Source organism: Andrographis paniculata, unplaced genomic scaffold, assembly GCF_009805555.1.
Source record: "Andrographis paniculata isolate CXL003 unplaced genomic scaffold, ASM980555v1 Contig22END, whole genome shotgun sequence".
Lineage (NCBI taxonomy): Eukaryota > Viridiplantae > Streptophyta > Magnoliopsida > Lamiales > Acanthaceae > Andrographis > Andrographis paniculata.
This window is the reverse complement of record NW_026137513.1, coordinates 3,100,332-3,123,364: the sequence shown is the minus strand read 5'-3', so window position 1 is coordinate 3,123,364 and position 23,033 is coordinate 3,100,332. Positions and strand designations below refer to the sequence as shown.

The 23,033-nt window shown below is 31.9% G+C and overlaps 3 protein-coding genes across 3 annotated transcripts; 2 read left to right on the top strand and 1 right to left on the bottom strand.

The window, feature by feature from the left end:
- Positions 1–367: 367 nt before the first annotated feature.
- LOC127245432 (uncharacterized) lies at positions 368–2,575 on the top strand. The gene is made up of 6 exons (XM_051266306.1): positions 368–771; positions 1,047–1,299; positions 1,374–1,410; positions 1,595–1,700; positions 1,780–1,890; positions 1,969–2,575. Exons 1-6 carry the CDS (start codon positions 589–591, stop codon positions 2,083–2,085), a joined length of 807 nt encoding a protein of 268 aa, XP_051122263.1. The 5' UTR covers positions 368–588; the 3' UTR covers positions 2,086–2,575.
- On the bottom strand, positions 2,306–7,118 carry LOC127245431 (cytochrome b-c1 complex subunit Rieske-4, mitochondrial-like). The gene is made up of 2 exons (XM_051266305.1): positions 6,830–7,118; positions 2,306–3,199 (listed from the first exon to the last, which is right to left on the bottom strand). The coding sequence occupies exons 1-2, from the start codon at positions 7,020–7,022 to the stop codon at positions 2,556–2,558; spliced, it is 837 nt and encodes a 278-aa protein (XP_051122262.1). The 5' UTR covers positions 7,023–7,118; the 3' UTR covers positions 2,306–2,555.
- A 9,181-nt stretch (positions 7,119–16,299) lies between these two features.
- On the top strand, positions 16,300–22,780 carry LOC127245573 (E3 ubiquitin-protein ligase ORTHRUS 2-like). The gene is made up of 11 exons (XM_051266553.1): positions 16,300–16,376; positions 16,469–16,540; positions 18,746–19,194; positions 19,625–20,160; positions 20,499–20,624; positions 20,803–20,902; positions 20,971–21,032; positions 21,122–21,227; positions 21,295–21,442; positions 21,551–21,768; positions 22,111–22,780. Exons 2-11 carry the CDS (start codon positions 16,510–16,512, stop codon positions 22,243–22,245), a joined length of 1,911 nt encoding a protein of 636 aa, XP_051122510.1. The 5' UTR covers positions 16,300–16,376; positions 16,469–16,509; the 3' UTR covers positions 22,246–22,780.
- Positions 22,781–23,033: the final 253 nt, after the last annotated feature.

Here is a 23,033-nt window from a genome sequence, read left to right as displayed (position 1 = left end):
AAATTATACCTGTTTATTCGGATACTACTAGTGTAAAATTGGAGAAAGAAGTGATTATTTATTTATTTTTTTAATTGAGTGATGCCATGAGATAAAGTGAAGTACTCTATATTAATATATGTATATAAATATTATTAATTATTTTTTAATTTAAAAATAAAAAAAAATATTGCAGAGTGTTTGACTACTACTAATAATAATAATAAAATTATACCATAAGCTCGCATGATGTGGATTCCACAGGCTGTCTTCCCTTGAGAAGAAAAGAGTTTAAAAAAAAATCTTCCACCGTAAGGCTTGGATTCCTCTGCGAGTCAAATCCAAAATTTATACATATAAAAAATTCAAAACTTGATTCAACAATGGCGTTTAAACCTCTCAACGAAAACATATTCAAAGTCCAAAACTAAGAATAAATTGGATACCCGACGCCAACTGTCCCATTCTTACTCCTAACCTTTTTAATGGATCACACCGTCTTCATTTATTACCTCCCCTCCCACCATCATTACACAGCTAACTCCTCCGAGGTCAATTGTTTCCGCTCTCTCTCTGAGCTGTAGGAAGAAGAAGAAGAAAGAAGAAGTGATGACGTCATACCTGCTGCGCAAGCTCCAATCGTTCCAGAACGGAACATCCTCGTCGGCGGCGGAAACCGCCGGCGACGTTGTAATAGAAGAAATCCCTAATTCCGACAAAACAGACGAGATTGAGCGCAGCAAAGTTGGAATCATGAGGGCTGTCGTTCAGGCACAGGACCCCTCCGCTAAGGTACTTCAATCGCTGTTCTTAATCTCCTAATTTCATCGGTTTCTTCGCCTGTCCTTTTCGCGAATTTCGAATTATTAGGTTAACTGCGCGAATCCGGCTGATGAATGTTCTTATGTCCGAAATTCAATTGCCTTTGTTAGAGGCTTAATTCTTCCCTGTATAACTGCTTGTAGTTAGCTAGGCTGTTCGAATTTTGAACGTTTGCACATTGTAGGATTGGGATGATCTGATGATAGAGGAGATTTGTCCGAATTTTGAATGTTGGCACATTGTAGGATTTGGATGATCCGATGATGAGGAGATTTCTCCGAGCTCGCGACCTAGACGTCGAAAAGGCGTCGGCTATGCTGCTCAAGTACCTGAAATGGAGGAAAGAATGCGTGCCAAATGGCGACATTTCGCCGTCGGACATTACAGCCGATCTTGGACACAACAAGCTGTTTATGCAAGGCCATGACAAGACCGGCCGCCCAATTGTAGTAGTTTTCGCTGCCCGGCACAAGCCTACAAATGTCGAGGATTTCAAACGTACGGACAATGCTCATCTCTCCCGACTCATTCTTACATTCCTTTGCTAATTTGTGTTTCCTCCTTCATTACAGGCTATGTCACTTTCTCCCTCGACAAGATTTCCGCTAGGTAACTCTCTCTTGACATAGATTCTTCTAGAACTTTTGTACTATTAGCGTGAATGGACTCATAACTATAAGATCATAATTCATGTCTTGCCTGTCAAATATGATTCCTCTAGTATGACTTGCTACCAATTGCGCTCGTGTTCAATGTAGTAAGGATGATTGATCGATTACGTCTGTTATTACAGGATGCCGAGCGGTCAGGAGAAGTTCACAGCCATAGCAGACCTGGAAGGGTGGGGCTACGCCAACAGCGACATCCGCGGCTATCTTGCATCTCTAACCATTCTGCAAGTACGCGTAAACTCCATTTTTGCTGGATTCCACAAGCTCCTATAGCTGTTTCTTTGTCTGATTCTTGATTTAATGACAGGACTACTACCCAGAAAGGCTGGGGAAGTTCTTCATCATCCATGTCCCTTACATATTCATGACAGCCTGGAAGATGATCTATCCCTTCATAGACAAAAACACTAAGAAAAAGGTAAGATTCTGTAATGTAATAAATCACCAAACTATGTCTTCTCTAACAAAATGTACTTCTTCCATCATCAATATGCAGATCATTTTTGTCGAAGACAAGAAGCTGCAGTTGACGTTGCTTCAAGACATCGACGAAAGCCAGCTTCCGGACACTTTCGGAGGGAAACTAAAATTAGTGCCCATACAAGACTGCTGAAGTTCAGCAAACAAAGCTACTCTACCATTCATATTGTAGGGACACATAATATACAGCAACTACATTTCAAACAAGAGCCTGTAATCGAAATCTCGAAACAGCAGCATAGGCATATATGACTTAATCATATGTTTCTCGATTCTAAAGCATATATTATCCCCATTCTACGCTAACAAGCATCTTTATATCTAACGGCGAAAATTTTCTAACAAGTGTAGTATAAAGCAAATCGAGTATTTATTCCTATTCTTAGTACAAACTTGGCCAAAGGACCAAGAAACAACTAGCCAGCAGAATTATTTAGAATCGTAAGAGTACCTTCGACTGCTGGAACATTTGGATCGGAGAGAGAATAAAACCTTTTGACGAATGAAAATAACAATTACAAGAGTATAAAAATGAGAAATCTCCATAGTTCTGGTTCTGCCAGGATAGGGGGTAAAGCACATCCCTTATATATATTATCACGCTTAACCGATCAGTAACTTGTTCTCATCCAAAAAGGTGTAAGTGGGAACCTCCAGATTGTACGGAGCAGGTCCTTTGCGAATCCTACCAGAGATGTCATAATGGGATCCATGGCAAGGGCAAAACCAGCCACCAAAGTCCCCGGCATTAGGTAAGGGAATGCATCCCAAATGAGTGCATACTCCAATGACAACAAGCCATTCGGGATTCTTAACCCTTATAGCATCTTCCTGGGGATCTCGAAGGGAACCAACATCGACGCTGTTGGCTAAATTGATGTCATCTTCAGTTCGACGCCTGATGAAAACTGGCTTCCCACGCCACTTGACGGTGACAGTTGTGCCAGGCTCAATGCTGGACAGATCGACCTCAAGGGAAGCAAGGGCAAGGACGTCTTTGCTGGCAGACATGCTCAAAACAAATTTCAGGACGAGGAGACGGGCCAATGATGCATAGACAAACCTGCCTCCGGTCAACACAAAGTATGCAAATGCACGCTTGCTCGGATCACCTGGGGGATATCGCTCGTGGTTGTGCTCATCGTAGACGATCTTTGAAGTGGGATTCTTGATTGCAGCCACTGTGGCAGGGACATCTGAAATCAGACCTGTTTCCTGCCCATGTGTGACAGCACCGGAGGAAAACCCTGAAATTGTTCACCAATTGAACATTATTCAAATCTATGCAATGTGTCTAAATTATTGTATTTAATATATAGATATATGACCCACTTCAAAAACATATGAAGGCAGGGGACTCATCTAAATTTGTATTGGCATTAGGAGTGACGAAACTTTCGAATACCGAAATGATCATTTTCATTCATAACTTTGTAAAAAGGGGTAGCATCGCGATAGATCTTATGGGTGTATCACATCCGTTACTATGTCCAATTTAATCATCAATGACAGTACAATGCAACTATAACACTAATAACATGTGAAATAGGAATGTAAGCACAGTAAAATGTCTAAGATGCAGAAATCTAATAAGTAGAAAAGCTGATAAATGATATGGAAATGCCATCGAAAGGGGTTCAAGAAATTTGAATTGAGTGGCATAGCCAACTTTCAACCAGAAAACGAAGCAGAATAACAAGTCTATTTCAAATTCCACATGCAGACAATAAAGAAAATGCAAGAATGGAAAAGCCTAACATGGTTGGAGCAGGGAAATGATACTGAGTTAACTATCAAGCGTACACATATAGCTAACAATATCCAACAACCCACATAATCAATCATCTTCATAAAGACATATTTATGGATGGTGACTGATCTTAATCCCATTATGCAAGACCCTGAAGTTCTAAAAAAGTTACAATCATTTAATTCCCACAGCATATTGATACAAAATAAGTCAGAAGTACCACTAATAAAAAAATATTTATGCTGGAAAACCATAGGAGGTGTTTACTTGTGTTCTTAAGGGTGTGTTCTTTTCAAGGATTTTACATTTCCACAATTCAACAATTTTTTTTTCCCCAAAAAACATCAGATCAGACACCTATTTTTTATTTTTATATTATATTGAAAATTACTTTTACATTCAAAACATCACATCAACACCTATTTATATCACATCACATAGCTATCAATCACGGATAGCGGTGCGTAGTAGTCAACATCTAAAATGCTATAGTAGAATAGCGGATAGCGGTATGACCGCTATTTAAATATTTAAGAATATATATAAAAAGGTATTATATATACAAAACTACAACAAAAATAAATTAAAAAAATCTATAAATTAATCTCATAATTATAATATAGCCAATAAAATGTCAAAAAAAAAAAATTGATCATAACTGATAGATAGTTATATAAGCAAAAACAATTAGATCACTACTGTGTGATAGATATATATCAAAGCTAATCAAATTCAAACTCTGATAAAGAATTTTTTTACTCATTTTCGTCATCCTCATTGCTTAATTACTGTTCTCTATATATTCTTCCCCCTCTTCTTCATTCTTATCCATTTATTCTATTGTGTATGTTTGTCACCTTACATAATATCATTTTCGTTTTAGACTTAGAAGTACTTATAGCTTTCTTTCTCATTGATGTATTGATATTTCCATCCTAGTGTAGAAAGCAAGTCTGTTAGCTCAAGTAGCATCAACAACTCTCCTAATCTAATTATTATTGTCAAAGACTAACTCATCATCCTCAATTATCATCTTCTTTAATTAACCATTCATTGGAATCATCAATATCGTACAAAACAATAGAACCAATCACATCATTTGCCACTATAACGATCAAACACATTTTTGTTATACTTGATATAAACCAAATTTTACAACTTTTGGTTTTCTAAGTTGTTTCTTTTCTTATAATGAATCTAAACGTTTAGTTAAGATTTTAGATAAATGTTAGTTTCTTTTTCATCTATATTATAGTAAAAAAGTACATTTTATAAGTTAAAGTTAAATTTCAATTATTTTACATGTTAAAAAATAGCTGAGCGTAACATAGCAGAGTGCTGTTACAGGCTGCTAAATGCGGAATTGCGGAGCGACCATAACGGCCGAGTGTCTCTCCGCTATGCTACGCCGCTATTGCGGCGCTATAGCGCGGTATTGACAACCATGTCACATCATACAATTATTAAAATTCAAAATTTTTACTCATAATGTATATGGACACAATAATTAAGAATGTATTAGTAAAAATAATTATAATATAACAAAATAATTATAGTTTAAGCTTAAGATAACTAATTAGTATAATTAAAAGTTTAAAAATTTGAAATTTAAAATTTTTAAATATGATTAGTGTGTAATACTTTTACAAAAAAGAAAAGTGACAGAAGATGTGAGACGTGAGACGGACAAAAACAAAAAGTGTGACATTATGGGTGTGTTTGTTTGGGAGTTTGGATTTTGTATTGAGATTTGAATAGTAAAAATTTTGAATTTGAATAATTGTATGATGTGATATAAATATGTATTGATGTGATGTTTTGAATATAAATTAATTTTTAGTATAATATAAAAAATGAAAAATAAGTGTTTGATTTAATATTTTTGGGGGAAAAATTTAGTTTGAATAGTATAAATCCACTCAAATCCTTCAAACAAACACACATGTGTGGAACGGAGGGAGTCCTATTTAAATCCCAAACTAAAAGCCAAACCCCCAAACAAACACAATGGATTTTTTAATGAAAAATAGGTAATAGAAGTGATGCTTTGAATGGCAGATAAATGTTGGGTGTAATGTTTTCAAGAGGAAGAAAGATAATTTTATATAGATTGCATTGTACAAAAATGTGGCCAAAAACACAACAAATCCATATATTTTCATTCTTACTAAAAATTCAATTAAACTCAAAAAATTGATCAGGGACTTGAACATTATTTCCTTTTTTAATCCACCAAATGGTTTATATCCTGAAAAGTTGGTATCGGATTCTTACACTAATCACCAGGGGCTAGTTGCAACATACACAAATTCATTAGAGAATAAATAGAATTTTTAGAAAAAAGAAACTATGAATATCTTCTTCAAGGATTTCTTGTTCCTACCTATAAGTTGAATGTGCAAACAACAGAAAGAACATTAGAGAGCAAATTCATTTCAGACTGCTCTTAACAAAGTGGGAAAAGTGCAAATCCAAAAAGAAAAACAGGGAACAGTTTCAAAACAAAAGATCAGGAAACACACAGCAATAAACTGAAAATCTGAAATATAATGTATTTGCAAGTGAAATTCAAGTTGATTAGTATCGTGTTAAACAATACTATGCTCCACTCTGCTATTATCAACTTGCATATAACGTTATTAGCTCATGTTATCAGCACAGAATGGCCTAAAAGGATTTTTCACTGCATAAAATACAGTAAAAAAATAGGAGACATGGAAATCTTAAGGCTTAGATCGACACCATCAAAGTAAAACAGCTTCTCATACTGAACCGTAATCTAAACCAAAATTAACAACAAACAATGTAAAACAAGAGACTTCGAATTTTGATTACAAATAGAAGTCCAATCTTGAACGAAAATCATCCAATTAATTCACCAGGCTGGGCATAATTCAATCAATATAATTGAAACACCACTCTCGTCAAGAGAATCGCGATTCGTCAGCAGAATCAAAGAGGCTGCCGCAACTCATTTAAGAAGTGAACAAATGATGAAATAAAGACAGACAGATTGGCCGAATCTCAAAAGTTCCAAAACAAACCGACATTAAACAAAGCATCGAGGCGAAAAATCGCGTTAATCATAAAAACACAACACGCTGTACCCAAAGATATAGAATCCAACCTCTGATTTGATCGAGAAAGGATCCCCCAAAAGAGATTGAGTGCGCTGGCGACGATACGGTTCCGGTGCGTCCATCCGAGGATGAATCAAAGGCGGTTAATGGGCTCCTGGACCCCGCAACGGCGGCGGCCGACGAATTCGGACCGGAGCGCCACCCGAGAGAAGACAGCCTCCTCCCCGCTACCCTCAACATATTGGATCAAAGGAGAATATCAGCGTTTCTCGTGAAAATTGCGATGGAAATGGCGAACCTGGATGACCTAGGGCTTCTTCTTCTTATTCCAGAAAGGGAATTTATATAAATAAATATATATAATCATTTTTTTTAGTGAGACCGAAAAGACAAAGCCACAGAGAAATGATGACGTGGCCTGTCTGAGAACGAGTTACACGGTACACGTGGCATAAAGTCAAGAGGTGTTTCAACATGAAGTTGATCGTTGGCTTTGAGAAATAGAAAATTACGTGTTATGCATTTGATATGTATTTGTAGTGAATTTTTGAATAAAAAAATAATTTTTTATGTAATAGAAAAAAAATAAATAAATTTAATATATTTAACAAACGCAAATTTAGGGTGTGTATTTCTTATAATTAGAAGAAATTGAATTTGAATTATATTTAAATTTTAAAATAGTTTTGATTTTGTGTTCTTTATATTTGTAAATTTGATTTGAATTTTTTTGACTTCCGATGCAATTGTGTATTAACTTTTATTAATTATAAATAAATATTTGTATGATATAAATTTTTATTTTTTATAAAATGATACTTTTGTCCCTAATAATATGTTTTTATTATAGTAGATATAATAATTTAGGTGAAATATTAGTAAAAATAATTATTATATAATTAAAATTCTTATATATTAAGATTAAAATAATTGAATAAATTATGATTAAAAAAATTATAATTTATAAAATTTTAAAATGTAATTATGTGTATAATTGTATTTTAAAAAAGCGACAAATTATATAGAATAAATAAAAAACAAAAATAAATTATGAAGGACGAGTGAGTATATATATTGTATATATTTTATTAAATTATAGTCTATCCGTCCCCTGTTTACCTTTTGTATTATTGTAGTTAACTTATATTTTTATATAATTTTTTGCACAAATTTCATTATAATAATATCATAAGACACTAATAGAAGTATTTTTGTCATTTTCTCTTAATTTGTACTATGTTTTCATATAATAATTAATATTTAAAGATGAACATACAAAAAATAGACGAGACCGTTAGAGCCCAACATAAATAGTAATTATTAAAATAATCAAATGATTAATTTGCTGGAGTTCTGCAAATCTTCCCATATGTTATGTTCTTAAAATTATTTCAAAAAGAAAAGAACACGGTGGCAAACTCTGGATCGGTGCAAAAGGAACACATCCTAAATAGATCGTAGATCACCCCGCCGCAGATGAGAGGATTTGAATGGGGTGTTGTGAGAGAGGCGGAACCAAATCGGGATGAAAGGGGGGTTAATTTTTCAAATTTCGAAATGATCAAAATCTATTTGTTATTCAATAATTTTATCAATTGAGTTATCATATTTCGAAAATATTTCAAAATATCAACCTACAGTAACAACTACATATTACAAGATGAATTTTGTATTATATGAAATTGATAAATAAAAAAAAAATTATTAAAAAAATAGCTCTTAAAACTATCATTTCTTATGCATTTGGTTGGAATTTTTTTTAAGATTTTTTTTAATTATTTTTTTTACTTTTTTGTTCATATATATTTTTATAGTATCAAACAATTATTATAATATAATTTTTTTTATTATTCAAAATTAAACTTTCACATAAATATTCTATTAATTTTTAACAATTATTTATTTATTTATTATTTTTAATATTATATATTATAAAATAAAAATTAAAAGGGGTTCGGGGACTGGAGCCCCCTTGTCCCCACATACATCCCCTTAGTTGTGAGTTGGTGGGGGTTGTTGCACAAATTTTAATTTAAGATTTAGGGATGGAAAAAAAATTGTTTCTAATTCCGTTTATAATTAGTGATGCAAATATTTTTGTGTTGTATTTCGTCGCTAATCAGTAACCAAATGATAGTACGTCTCTAATTTTCGTTCCTACTTGTAACAAAATGTATTGTCGTCTCTGATTTTTTTTTTTGTTTCTACTCCATCCCTATATTTTGTCGTAAATTGATAATAAAGGATTATTTATCTTATTTTGCCCCGATTCCGTCACTAATAGAGAAATAAATTTAGTTTCTAATTTTTGTTATTATTCTGCCCTCATTCCGTCACTAATAGGGAAATAAATTTAGTTTCTAATTTTCGTTATTATTCTCCCTGATTCCGTCACTAATAGGGAAATAAATTTAGTTTCTAATTTTCGCTATTATTATTGTTGTTGTTGTTGTTGTTGCAACGAAAGTATATATACTAAATGAGTGTGCATATATTGGCTCTCACTATAGAAAAATATCATATTGTTGCGGAATAATTTGTTATAGTTATGCAACAAATTTGATGAATTATTGCAAAATGTTGCAGAATTGATTCCGCACTAGATTGGTTGTGACTATTTGTTATTGTCGCGGAAGTTTGTAAAAAATTAGATTAATTAAAAATTGTCGTGGAACTGCAACAACACAATGCATTTAATTAAAAATTGTTGCGGAAGACTTCCGCGACAATTACCAAATACCTTAAATACCAAATTTGTCGCAATCTTCTGCAACAAAAAATCAAACCGTAATTTTTTTTTATTTAATATTAATATTAATTATAAAAATAAATATTCATATAAATATTTTTAAATTTCAAAATTAATTTTAGTTATATTTTTAAGAAAATAAATTTAAAATAAAATAAAATAATATTTATATTTATTTTAATGTCAAGCTAAAATACATCAAAGGCAAAAACATAGTTATATTATACAAAATTTTTAATAATCACTACAAAAAAATAGTATATTTGTAACGGAATTCTGTTCCTAAAGTTCACGTAGCTAACGTAATTCCATCCATAATTCTGTCTCTAATATCATTTGTAACGGAAAAAATGGATTTAAGAACGAAAAAATCTTGTTACAAAATTGATATTTTTTTTTTATAGTGAATATTGCGTAGGTGGAATTGTTTCATCATCGTCTTCTTCATATTCACTATCCTCTTCGTGCCGTAATATCGTCCATTTCCACTCGCTCCACCGGTCCGACTTCTACTTCCACTTCTCTCTCGACGCACTCAATAAGGATCAAATGAACTGGTCATTTAGGGATAATATGGCTCTGGTTCTTGAGGAATAGAATTATTAAAGTTTTGAATACATGTATTAAAAAACTTCATCACTTGCACATACACAAAAAAAAAAAAAAAAAAAAAAGCTTATATTTTTTTCAATCTAAAAGTTTAAAATTTTTTGATTAGTTGTTCACAATTCTTCCTTAATTTTGAGATGCTCTTCCATTGAAACACTTGCATAAGGAACAAATATAACATGTTGTAAACTGGAAGGACGTAGCTGAACCAAGTCCTGAGACACGACCTTTTGTGTTGAAACCACCAAATGCATTCACGAGTTTTTCTGAATCAGGTTCAGAGGTAGAACTACTTTCAGAAAATTTTTGTAGCTCCGCCTAAGAAATAAAATTTTTCTAACCATTATATTCTATCGTTCAATATGGAAAAATATATTTTCTAAATAAATTATACATCGAGAACTACAACATCTTGAGTAGGTATTTCGTTCTTTATACTAAAACATTGACGATAAAATTCTATTTCTATCGGGGTACTAAGTTGTCGGTCTACAAGAAAAATATCATTAGAACTTTTGTCAAACATATATAAAATACGGAAAATTATGTTTACAAATTATATTTAATTAAATTGTACCATAATCTTTCGAACACGACCAACATATCGAGCCCCCCACGGTATTGATTTGCAAGTGTTGCGGGATTTTTTTTCCTATTTTTTTTTTTATTTCTTTCAACCATATCTTGAAGTTCCTTAGAACTCCATTGTTCCTTCATTTTATCCCAAAATCTCAAGAGAAATTCATTTCGGACATGCATTATTTTTTCGAGCATAGCCTAAATTTTTCTTAATAACTCACTAACTTTATTTAAAAATAAATCACGAATCTCATATTCATAGTGAGATTCCCACCTATAAAAATACCGTTGAAATTTAATCGTTAAAATCAATTAAGTAATAAAATAATTAATAAAACAAACTCAATTTTACATATATTTTAAATATTTCAAACCATTTGTCTCGTTGGCTATTAGGTACTTGCTTCATAAAAATTCATGGTTTATAAAAATTTGATCTAAATATATTTCCTATTTTTCCAATCAAACCTGAAATTGAACTATAAGAGAATAAATATTATATTTTGTTAGAATTTATACTTTAAATATGTAATTATAAAAAAAATTAAATAATAATATTATAGAAACTACAACATAATTTAAACTACTCGATGTAATCCATGTCCTATCATCCGTAATTCCCCCATCACCACTTTTATTTTCTTCTCCATTATTACTCGTCATTCCATATCTAACCGATGATATCGGAAATAAAGGTGGTTGATTATCCATTGATATAATTTGTATTCTCTTTAATATAATAATAAAATTAAATTATATCAACAAAACAAATCAAATCTTATCAAAACAGCATAACAAAACAAATTAAACAAATCTATTTGCTAAAGTAAATATACACTTACTTATATATATACATAATATATATAAATAATATATAAATTATAGAGTGTCTAAGTTTTTCTATAAATATGCTTGCATTTTACAACAGAAAATACACAAATTTTTATCAAAGATTTTTATATTTTCTGCCACTACTCTACATTCAAGTTTTAACAATGGAGCAAAACTCTAAAAAATCTTTCAATTTTCAAAAGCCTTTTTCATTTCAAAGTTTTACGAACATACTTGAAAATCAAGATTGTTCGCAAAACTTTTTCAATCCTAAAATTTTTAAACATCTATCCCAAATTTCTACGCTTCATCGTATTCTTCTATTCCTCCACACTATTATTATCCTCAAAATTTTCAACATTTTGTAGGTTCATCATATCCTCAAAATTTTCAATCATCTGGAGGTTCTTTTAATTCTCAAAATTTCCAATCATTTCAAGGTCCATTTTATCCCCCATCGATGGGTTTTACGCAAAATATACAAATGAAAAGTATTCCTGAATTTTGCACACAAGTCAATCAACAAGATGAAGATGACGTACAAATCATTACTCCAACGACAGAGACCAAAAGAAAGTAGACTCGTGAAGAAGATTTGCTTCTTATTAGTAGATGGCTTAACACAAGCAAAGATGCACTAATAGACACTGATTAAAAATGTATTACTTTTTCGAAAAAAAATTCTTAATATCTTAATGATAACAAATATGAAGCAGGGGTGTCAAGAAGTGTAAACCAATTCAAGAATCGTTGGCAAAAGATAAATAAAGCCGTTTCAAAATTTGTTGGGTGCTTTCAACAAGCTAACCAACAAAATATGAGCGAAAAATCTTTTGATGATGTCTTGAATAAGACACATCAAATATATTCTGCAAATTGTAAGAAAATATTGATTTATGAACATGTTTGGCATGAATTAAAACTTGAGCCAAAATGAAATACCAGTCATCGTGGTACAAATGTTGTCAATGAAGCATCTTATGACAGTGGAGTTGGCTCGAAGAGAACTAAAATTAATGAAGATGATGGATACTCGTCTAATTCAAATCCAACAACACCACATAGTGATGGAGTAGAAGAATCTCCCTCAATTCGTCCTCCGGGTGTGAAAGCGTGTAAAAATAAAAGCAAACGGGCACTAAAAAAATCTTCAAATTCACTTTCCTCCAATGATTTTGAAGAACTGCAAGCTCAAAGTAAAGAAGTTGCATCACAATTTGCTCGCATAACACTACTGAAGAAAGAAAAAATCAAAAGCAACGAGGGTATTGCCAAAATTAAACTTTATTGAACACTAGTGGAGAAAGATAATTTGACGGAGCAGGATTTACTTATTAAGGCTAAATTGTTCGAAGAGTTGTTTTAAATATTGTTTAAATTATATGTATTTTGTTCTATGTTATTCAAATTATCTTGTCTTTTATTTTATATTAATATCTTATTATTAATTATTTATATATAATTAATTATAAACTAAATATATTTATTGTTTAATATAATTTTATATTATTTAATTTCTTTAAAATTTATAATTATATTTTATTTAATAAATTAAATTAAATTTATTAATATTGATTTTTTCAATAGAATTATATAATATTTGTATTTATATATTTTAAATTTCAAATTGTAAAATATATTCAATATTGGTATCACTTTGTAGAATACAAAATATTATGAATTATAAAAATACTACAAAATTTAAATATAACAATAAATTCAATATAAATTATAAAAACACAACATATATAATATATTATATATATATATATACCTAAGTGTCACATGGCAATGGAATCACATCTTGCCAGCAGCGATGCTGGGAAGCACGGCTTCTATTAATTTTTATTTTTTATTTTTTAAAAATTGTGATGCGGAGATGCGTCGTTGTGGATGATCTAATATGACTAATATATATGAATGAATAGAAATATATATATATATTTTTTTTTATAAAATTTCAGACAATTAATATTGTAATGGATCATACACCCTTCATACTATTTTTTTTTTTTTTATGTAACTTTTAAAGACAAAATAAGTATGAGTTAATATAAATTTTCATATTTATAACAATAAATATAATATTATTTTATTTTATTTTATTTTTGTTGTTGTTGAAATCAATATAGAAAAAAAAGTATAATTTTATAAATAATTATTAATATGATCAACTATTATACAGTTAATCAAAATGATTATCAGCTCTTATCACTTTCAGCCTGCCCCCTCCCTCCAAACACTATTATTGTGACACCCCGGTCCGCAAGTCATCCAAAGCTGAGCGTGTTGACACCCCGGTCCGCAAGTCATCCAAAGCTGAACGTGTCGGAATTGCAGACTGGTCTCACAGGTTAACAAGAGTTATTTCAATGTGTTTCTGTCCTCATTTACACGCTCCCAGGGGTCACCCATTCTCAAATTATTATAAGGCAAACACGCTTAACTATAGAGTTATTTCAGTAGGGCTCCCATTAATGAATGTGTACATTGTTTACATAAGTAGTCTATTCAATCAATTTAACTTATATTCACTCTCGGATGGTCTAGCACCGGCTCATCTATATACGGGAGTTAGCCTATCACCCGCCCAACTTCTGGGGGTATTACATCCTCCCCGACTTAAGAATACAACGTCCCCGTTGCACTCCAAACAATGTGCACATTTTTTTGGGAGCCTTGCTAAAAGAATTATACAGTTAAGTGTGCTTACCCTAAGTATGAGGATAGATGACCTGGGAAATCTCCCGTGCGTGAGTGAGGATAGAATCAATCAAAAAAATATAAAATTCCAAATTTTAGAAAAATTAGTATTGCCTAGATTGGGCATACAACCTTCTAATATAAGACCCATGCAACATTCTAATCAATCAAAAATTTTAAAAATAATCCAATATAAAAAAGATTCAAAATTACATAAAAATTAGTATTATGCAGGATGAGCTATATATCCTTTATATATACATATATATTAGTATGAAAGTAGCATATAAATCGTGCTATACGCGAGTTATTAATATTCAATCATAATACTTTTTTATATTTTAGTAAAAAATTGTGTAAAATACCCTATATTTTATTTATTGTGTAAAATTCTTTATGTTAAAACTATGTACAAAATACTTTTTCGTCCAAAACTTTCATTGTAAATATGCATCTAATTATGCGATTTTTATTCAAATAAAAAATAAAATATCTTAAATAGATTTATTCAAAAAAAAAAGGTAAGATACTTTTTTTTTTTTTTGTAACTATGCATCAATGAAATCGCGTCGAAAAGGGTTTTGGTATCATTTGTACTTTGTAAAAGAGAAAAAATATACGTTTTTGAGAAATATTTGTACCTTTTCAATTTAATTTTTATATTTTTTTAAGAGCAATCAATATTTTTATAAGATATTTAAAGTATTGATTTTTTTTTATTTTTTTTGCCTTAAACCAACTTTATTCGTTCGAGACTAATACATTTTATCAATATTTTGTATTTTATTTTAAGAATTGCTAGCTGTTATTTATTTTTAGAATTATTATTATATTATCAATACACAAATGTAAAATTCTTTAATTGTATTCATATTCATTATCGTAGGAATTGGGTTCAAGCTTGCCCAACCCCTTCTCATCAATGGACTCATAACATATACAAAGGAGTGTTCGAAAGATATGAAAAATCCCCCTCTTAGCCGTAAATATGACTTTACTCGAATGTGACTTTCCAAAAAATTCTATATGTATCTTATCTATGAGATCGAGTATGAAATTATGTTTACTCAGTTTAAATTGAAATCCGTTTCCCACGCCAATTCCTGCTAGGACTGGAATCCTGTGTTTTATATATTCATACGATAGAATCTTTGGGTTTCATCGAAATTTTTCTCTTAAAAATATTCAAATTAAACATCTATTTTTAAATACATTAATTTTATATTTAAAATATCACAATAAGACTTATTTATACCACATTATACAATTATTTTAATCCAAATTTATTCCTATCTAAAACTCAAACCCCAAACAAACAAACTCAGACGGTAGCAATGTTTGAACCCATGATCTTATAGTTTTAAGTTCATTCACCACACCAATTTAGTCACTCCTTACGGTGCTTATGTTTTCGATTCTTAATTAATTGGTCGAGAGATGGTTTTTGGACCTTAATATATTCCATAGTGTATGAAATACATCAATACTTTTATACAATTTACACTCAAAAATGTGAGGAGCTTGGAGCTCAAGATCGGTTCGGAAATTTTCTTCTCATAATTTGGGAGAAATTTTTTAAGATTTTGGGAAACAAAAAAATCCTTGGATTCGGATATGAATGATTTTTTCTATTTTTTTGGATATATTTTGTGAGTTTTTAAACCTAACTCGAGGGAGGTTTTAGAGAACAAATATGGACAAATTTGCATTTTTATTAGTAGTGGTTGGCAAATTTAGGTAGAAACTCATTCGATATTCTTGTATTCTAGAATTGCGAACATGGATTTGGAGAACGTTTTGAAAATAAAGATTGGACGTAGTTTTTAAATATACTTAAAAGCGTGTTCGTATAAATGATATATTTATGTAATTTTAGTAAAATAAAAATATCTACACACGATTTTGTAAAGTCGTCAATGTAAAAATTTTAAAGCACGTAGGAAAACCCTAATTCACTCCTATATAAGCATCGGTAAGCTTTACAATCCCGCGGCGCCGTTGCTTCTTCAGATTCATTTTTTTTCTTTAAAATTTTCTAATGGGTTTTGTAGATCTATGTCCGAGGCTTTCGCTTATTCAACATCGCTCTGAAACACAATTCGTCATACAATTATTCTCCGATGGTAAGTTTCACGATCCAACGTAGTTGTTTTCTCAGATTCATTTTTTTCTTTAAATTTTTTTTACAATAAAAATTTCTATACGGGTTTTGTAGATCTATATCCATGGCTCTCGCTCGTTCTTTATCGTTTTGAAATGCAACTCGTCGTACGATTATTCTCTAATGGTATGTCTACCAATTTATTTTAAATTAAACTCTATTAATTTTCAGGAATATGTACTAGTAAGTCCCAACATACATCAATTTAATTTTGTTCTATACAAATTATTTCAGGCTAAAAACATATTTTTTTAGCTTCTTGTTTATAAATTATTTCAATTACTAACATTTAAGCACTTTTATCGAATACTACAAGGTTCTTACTTTAGGTTCATTTTTTTTTTTTTTTGTTATTATTTATTATTTTTGGACATACATATCCATTATGTATAGCTTGTTTGAGCTTTGGAGGGTGCCAAATGTTTTGTATAGATTTTTTTTTTTTAATAGAAATTTTTTATAAATATGCACTGTTCCGAATAAAAAAAAATATATTCGTATTTATTTAAGTAAAAGATTAATTTAATATAAATTGTATGGTAAGAACATAAAAAATAAAAAATAAAATTACAAACAAACAGGACATTAACTTTGGAGGAAGGTTTTTATTATGTACTCCCTCCATCCACACAATAAGTATACATTTACTTTTGGTACGGAGTTTAAAAAATAATAATATTTTAATTATAATGGGTAATAAAAGTAGTGTAATGACATTTTTGTTCTTATTTTTTGATATAAAAGTAATGATGTGATGTAAAATAAGGGTATTTGTGGAAAAAATAGGGTATTTAATGAAATAGTTACTTTGTAATTGGACGTCCCAAAATAAAAATATGTATACTTTGTAGCTAGATGGAGGTTGTAGTAAGTACAATAGGAAAAATCTCAAAAATTACTTTTATATAGAAATTGCAATATAGTACTCCATTCATCATTCAAATTTATACTCACTTTACTTTTAGAGTTGCCATAAAAAAATATTCTAAAAAATTATTACATTTTTGTACTTTTTTTTACCGTAAAAAGAAAAGGTAACAATTATTACTCACTTTTATTAAAATTGGCGCCCGATCAAATGAACACACATTTGCATGACGGATGAAATATTTAATTGGGTGGTTCGAAATATTAATTACGAGATTTTAAATTAATCGAATTTGAAATCTCGTAATTAGTTTTAAAAATTTAGTCATAAATTTAAGTTTCCTTCAAAGAACTTACTAATAATTACAAATTTCTTATATATCTGGTAATTAGTACCTTTGATTCTGAACAGGAAATTAATTTATGTAATTGTCAATATTTTAAAATATCAACTTTATTATTTTTTATTAAACAGCTCATAATTATAATTATGTGTAAATATATTATAAATTATTTATCAATAAAAATTTTATACATGATAAAATAGGAGTTTGGTTCAGTTTTTTTTTTTATTATCCTCATTGTAATTTTATATCTGTTTGAACTTTTTGCATTAAAAAATTTTATACCAATTTATAATTAAGATATTTAATATTTTAAAGTGACAGATATTGTGAAAATATGCATAATATATTGATATTTTATATATTATATATTCAAAATCCATAACTTTATACTATAAATTATATTTAATATATTTGAATTAGATTGATAGTTTATTTTATTTTTTTCTTATTTTGCAGATATTAAATATTCTGATGTAATTCTGAAGTGTTCGTTGCATTTGATTCTTATTAAGAGGAAATATTGGATGCCTTTGATTTGGATTTTAAATAAAAATACATTATGTTTTCTCACAAAATATCTAATTAATTGCGTCAAAGGTGAGCATTATTATATTCTATTTAATGGCGATTTTAGTATCATAATAAATTTCTATCAAAGATTACATCAATAATAACCAAAATCCATTATTTTGGGCTGCTATTAATACCGATATTAAATAACATACAAATTTTAATAAATTTGAGTGACAAATAAAAAATTCGGAAATGATTAAAAAAAAGTTTTATCCACACTAAATGGTAGAATTTGTTTGATTTGTATTTAAATATTTATTTATCGAAATTTTAATTTAAATAGTATTTTAATATAATATTTTATAAGAGAAAAATATAATTTTATTAAAAATAATAATTTGAAAACAAAAGAGAACAAAAAAAAAATGGTTTAGAGTACCAACCAAACAAATCCCTAGTGAGTATGCATATACGTACACAAAAATACGTATATGTATATATATAGGCAGAGAGTGAGTCTGTGTACAGTACTGTCATTCATTCACTGTCGTTTGGCGTTGCTACTAACTCATCTTCTCCTCTCTCTCTTTCTCTCTGCTTCAAGTTTCAACAGCGATAGATAACCTCATGGCGCACGTTAGCAACAACCTCCCCTGCGACGCCGAAGGACTGTGCATGGTCTGCAAGCAACTCCCGCCGGAGGGGGAAATCCTCACCTGCCAGACTTGCGCCGCCCCCTGGCACGTCGCCTGCCTTGCCTCGCCGCCGGAATCGCCACACAACGTGGCGGATTGGAGCTGTCCGGACTGCACGGATCTCTCCGTCGACGGAGCGAGGCCGTCGGCGATAGCTTCCAGCGGTGGCCTGATTGAGAAAATCCGCGCAATCGAGTCCGATGCGTCGCTGACAGACGCGGAGAAAGCCAGGCGGCGGCAGGAGCTGCTTAGCGGAGGCGGCGCCGACCAGAAGACGGAGGAAGGCGGCAGTTGGGAGATATTGGGGGATAAGTTCAATTGCTCCATCTGCATGCAGATTCTGGACAGGCCTGTTACGGTACGGATTGCTCGTTTCCATCCATTAATTTGCAGAAATACGATTTTGATCTGAAACTTGAATCGCCATTTTTTTATTGAGGAATTTTATTTTGAGTGCTTGAATTGAGAATGAATGCTTTGGCGGAAAGTTAGTTGTTAGTGTTGCAGAGGACTCACCAAAACGATGTCGTAATTGTTGTAAATTTAATGATTCTGTTTTTCTTTTTTTAGGATTTTAAAGACAAAGGTAGAATTTCAGTTTTTGTATTTTTGGATGCTTTTGATTCTCTCATAGACTTTTTCAGTGAAAACAAAATCTTCAATCTCCCTTCCTTTTTTTCGATCTTTTATGATTTGATAAAATGGAAAGAACTTTTGCAAACTCTCTCTCTATCTCTATATATGAATTATATGTATATGGTGTTTTCAAGCATTCTCTATTGTTGCAGACGCCGTGTGGACACAACTTCTGCTTAAAATGCTTCCAGAAATGGATTGCTCAGCAGCGCACGAACACATGTGCTATTTGCCGGAAGGCGATTCCGGCGAAGATGGCGAAGGAGCCTCGGATCAACTCAGCCATGGTAATGGCTATAAGAATGGCTAAGCTAGCCGAGCCTAGTTCTACAGGGGGCACTCAAAGAGCCTACCACGTTATTCACAACCATGATCGCCCCGACAAAGCATTTACCACCAATCGGGCGAAAAAAGCCGGCAAGGCTAATGCTTGCAGTGGGAAAATTTTCGTGACCGTTCCTCTTGATCATTTTGGTCCAATTACGGCAGAGAATGATCCCACGAGAAACCGGGGTGTCTTGGTTGGAGATTCATGGGAGGATCGGATGGAATGCAGGCAATGGGGAGCTCACTTCCCTCATATTGCCGGGATTTGTGGCCAGGCTGATCATGGAGCGCAATCGGTCGCGCTGTCTGGCGGCTATGTAGATGACGAGGATCATGGAGATTGGTTCCTCTACACGGGAAGGTATATACTAAGTTTTTAGTTCCTAAGATATTTTTGATTCAGGTGACAAGGGAATAGTTACGATGCTTATTGGAGTTAATCAGCACATAAAAATAGTTCGGACATCACATGATGTATAGATTTTTAGTATATTTTTTATATGTGTGCTGTGAATATATACATCGTGTGTTTTATTACTAAGATCTTGCCAAAACTTTTACTTCTTCGGTTTTCATGTTTCTTGTTTTGCTTCTTAACGATTCCTTATTAGGACAACTTTGCTTTAATTTCTTCGTAGTTCTTCCTGTTTGTTTAATGATGACATCTTGTTTGTTGTATAACCTTATTAAATGTCACAGCGGCGGTCGAGATCTTAGTGGAAACAAAAGGACAAATAGCAAACAGTCCTTTGATCAGAAATTCGAAAGCTTCAATGAAGCATTGCGAATCAGCTGCCGACAAGGTTATCCTGTCCGGGTTGTGAGGTAAGCTGGTGCTTCTCTGCTTGGAACAGTAGTTGATAACTAAAATTGTGTCGACAGGCGATGATACTATTATCGTATTAGTTCCTCTTGATTTAGATTCATTAAGAATGTCGTAAGGGTGATGTAGGATTTTGGTGGCTGCATTTGCTCATACACTAATTTTTATATACATTGGCAGATCTCACAAGGAAAAAAGATCCTCGTATGCACCCGAAGAAGGTGTGCGCTACGATGGAATCTACAGGATCGAAAAGTGTTGGCGCAAGACAGGGGCTGAGGTAGAAAATCGATGTTACTTCATTCTTTGTTTACTATGTTCTGATATCGAAATGCTGAATTATTACAGAGATTCAAGCTCTGCCGATATCTATTTGTCCGCTGTGATAATGTGCCTGCACCATGGACAAGGTGGTTAGCTTTAGTAATTCACACATTTATATATATGTGTTCATGTGATAGCTGTATATGATGAACTTCATGATACTGTTATCCTGCAGTGACATCCATGGCGACCATCCGAGATCATCAGTACCTGTTGTTGAGGAGTTAACTGAAGCTACTGATATCACGGAACGACAAGGGAATCCTGCCTGGGATTACAATGTGAGAATCTCTACAAGCATTTCTTGATTTAGACACAACTTTATCGATTAACTAAGGTTTGATGCAGGAACATGAGGGCCGCTGGTTATGGAAAAAGCCTCCACCTGAGAGTCGAAAAGTGCGTGGCGAACTGAATGGCGATGGCAATGGAAATGGAACAAAGAAAAGAAAACGTCAGCACCACAACAAATCCACAAAACAGAGGCTTTTGAAAGGTAATTAAATTTTCCTCATTTGAATACTAAGAATGTTGTCTTTCCTGGAACTTATTGGATATTTCTGCTATGGTTTATTACATATAGTTTGTTGCTTATTTGATGCAGAATTCAGCTGCCTTATTTGTCGAAAAGTGATGGCACTTCCGGTCACTACGCCCTGCGCCCACAACTTCTGCAAGGCGTGCTTGGAAGGGGCCTTCGCCGGCCAGTCCTTTGTGAAAGAGAGGACATGCGGTGGAACAAGAAAGCTTCGAGCACAGAAAACTGTTATGCAATGTCCTTCATGCCAAAATGATATATCCGACTTCCTCCAGAATCCCCAGGTACACACATCATTCATCTTTTCTAATATTATTACTCCAAGACGTCGTTTGCAAAAGGTGGTTTTGAGTATGGTGAATCTACATACTACCGTAAATATAAATGATCAGTATATAAAATATAAATCAAAAAAAGAATTTCTATTAATATGATAGAAATGTAGAGCATATGAACATATGACAATAATTCACGCATCATATGCTACTATTAATATAACATAGAATATATGTTCAGTTCATATGCTATGTTAATTGAAATCATATGTTATTTGCCTATTTTTGACAGAGCATCACATGTCATAAATCTGTAGTATTTCGACATCCTGACAGTGATTTTGCCGGCAGGTGAACAGGGAAATGAAGGATATGATCGAGTCGCTGCAGAATGAGGTGAACGAAGAATCATCAAAAGCTGAAGCAGCGGAGAATGGGATGAGTGCCGGAGCAGAAAATGCAGACAGGGCAATGAATGAATATTAGATGGAAACTTAAATATTTTGAGAAATTTCAGCTCCTGATATTATGAAAGAAAGTGAGGACGACCAAGGCAGCGACAGCTTGTCTAACTGATCTTCACACTTGCATCGGAGAAAGAAAGACAAGCCTATGAAAAATTACAAGAGGAAGAAGATGAGGAAGAGAGCTAGCTGATGGTGTCCTTTAGGACGAGCTTATGGGACCGATGACAAGAAACTCACTTTGGCCAACAAAGCATAAGAGGTTGTTCTTCGACTCCAATGTCTCATTAAATTTATTGCGTGCAAATTATCACACATTTGCGCGCGCAACACATGGAATTGGCAACGGATGTAAAGACTACCAAGCCATAGCTGTTGCTAGTTCTTTCAAGGTGCAATCGACAAGATTGGCCCCTTCCGAGGCAGAGTTTGGTTGTGATTTGAAATTGATTTGAAATAGAGTATCGATTTAATTTTTTTTGTTTAAATAGTATTTTCATGTAAAATTGTATAAAGAGAAATAGTGTATTTTTATTGACAACCGTTGCCGAATAATGACTATTTTGAATATTGAGTAACCTTTTATACAATGATGTGTCGATGCTTTCAATTTTATCATTTCTAAATACATTATTTTTTTTATAGAATATTTTTAAAATAATAAAAATCAATTATATTTTATTAACAATTTTACAGTTCCAATAATTATCAACATTACTCCAAAAAAAAAAAAAAAAATCCTAAAAACTAAAAGAACTTCTCATTATTTTGTATATAAAAATTTTTCAACATGGAATCTAAATAAAATTA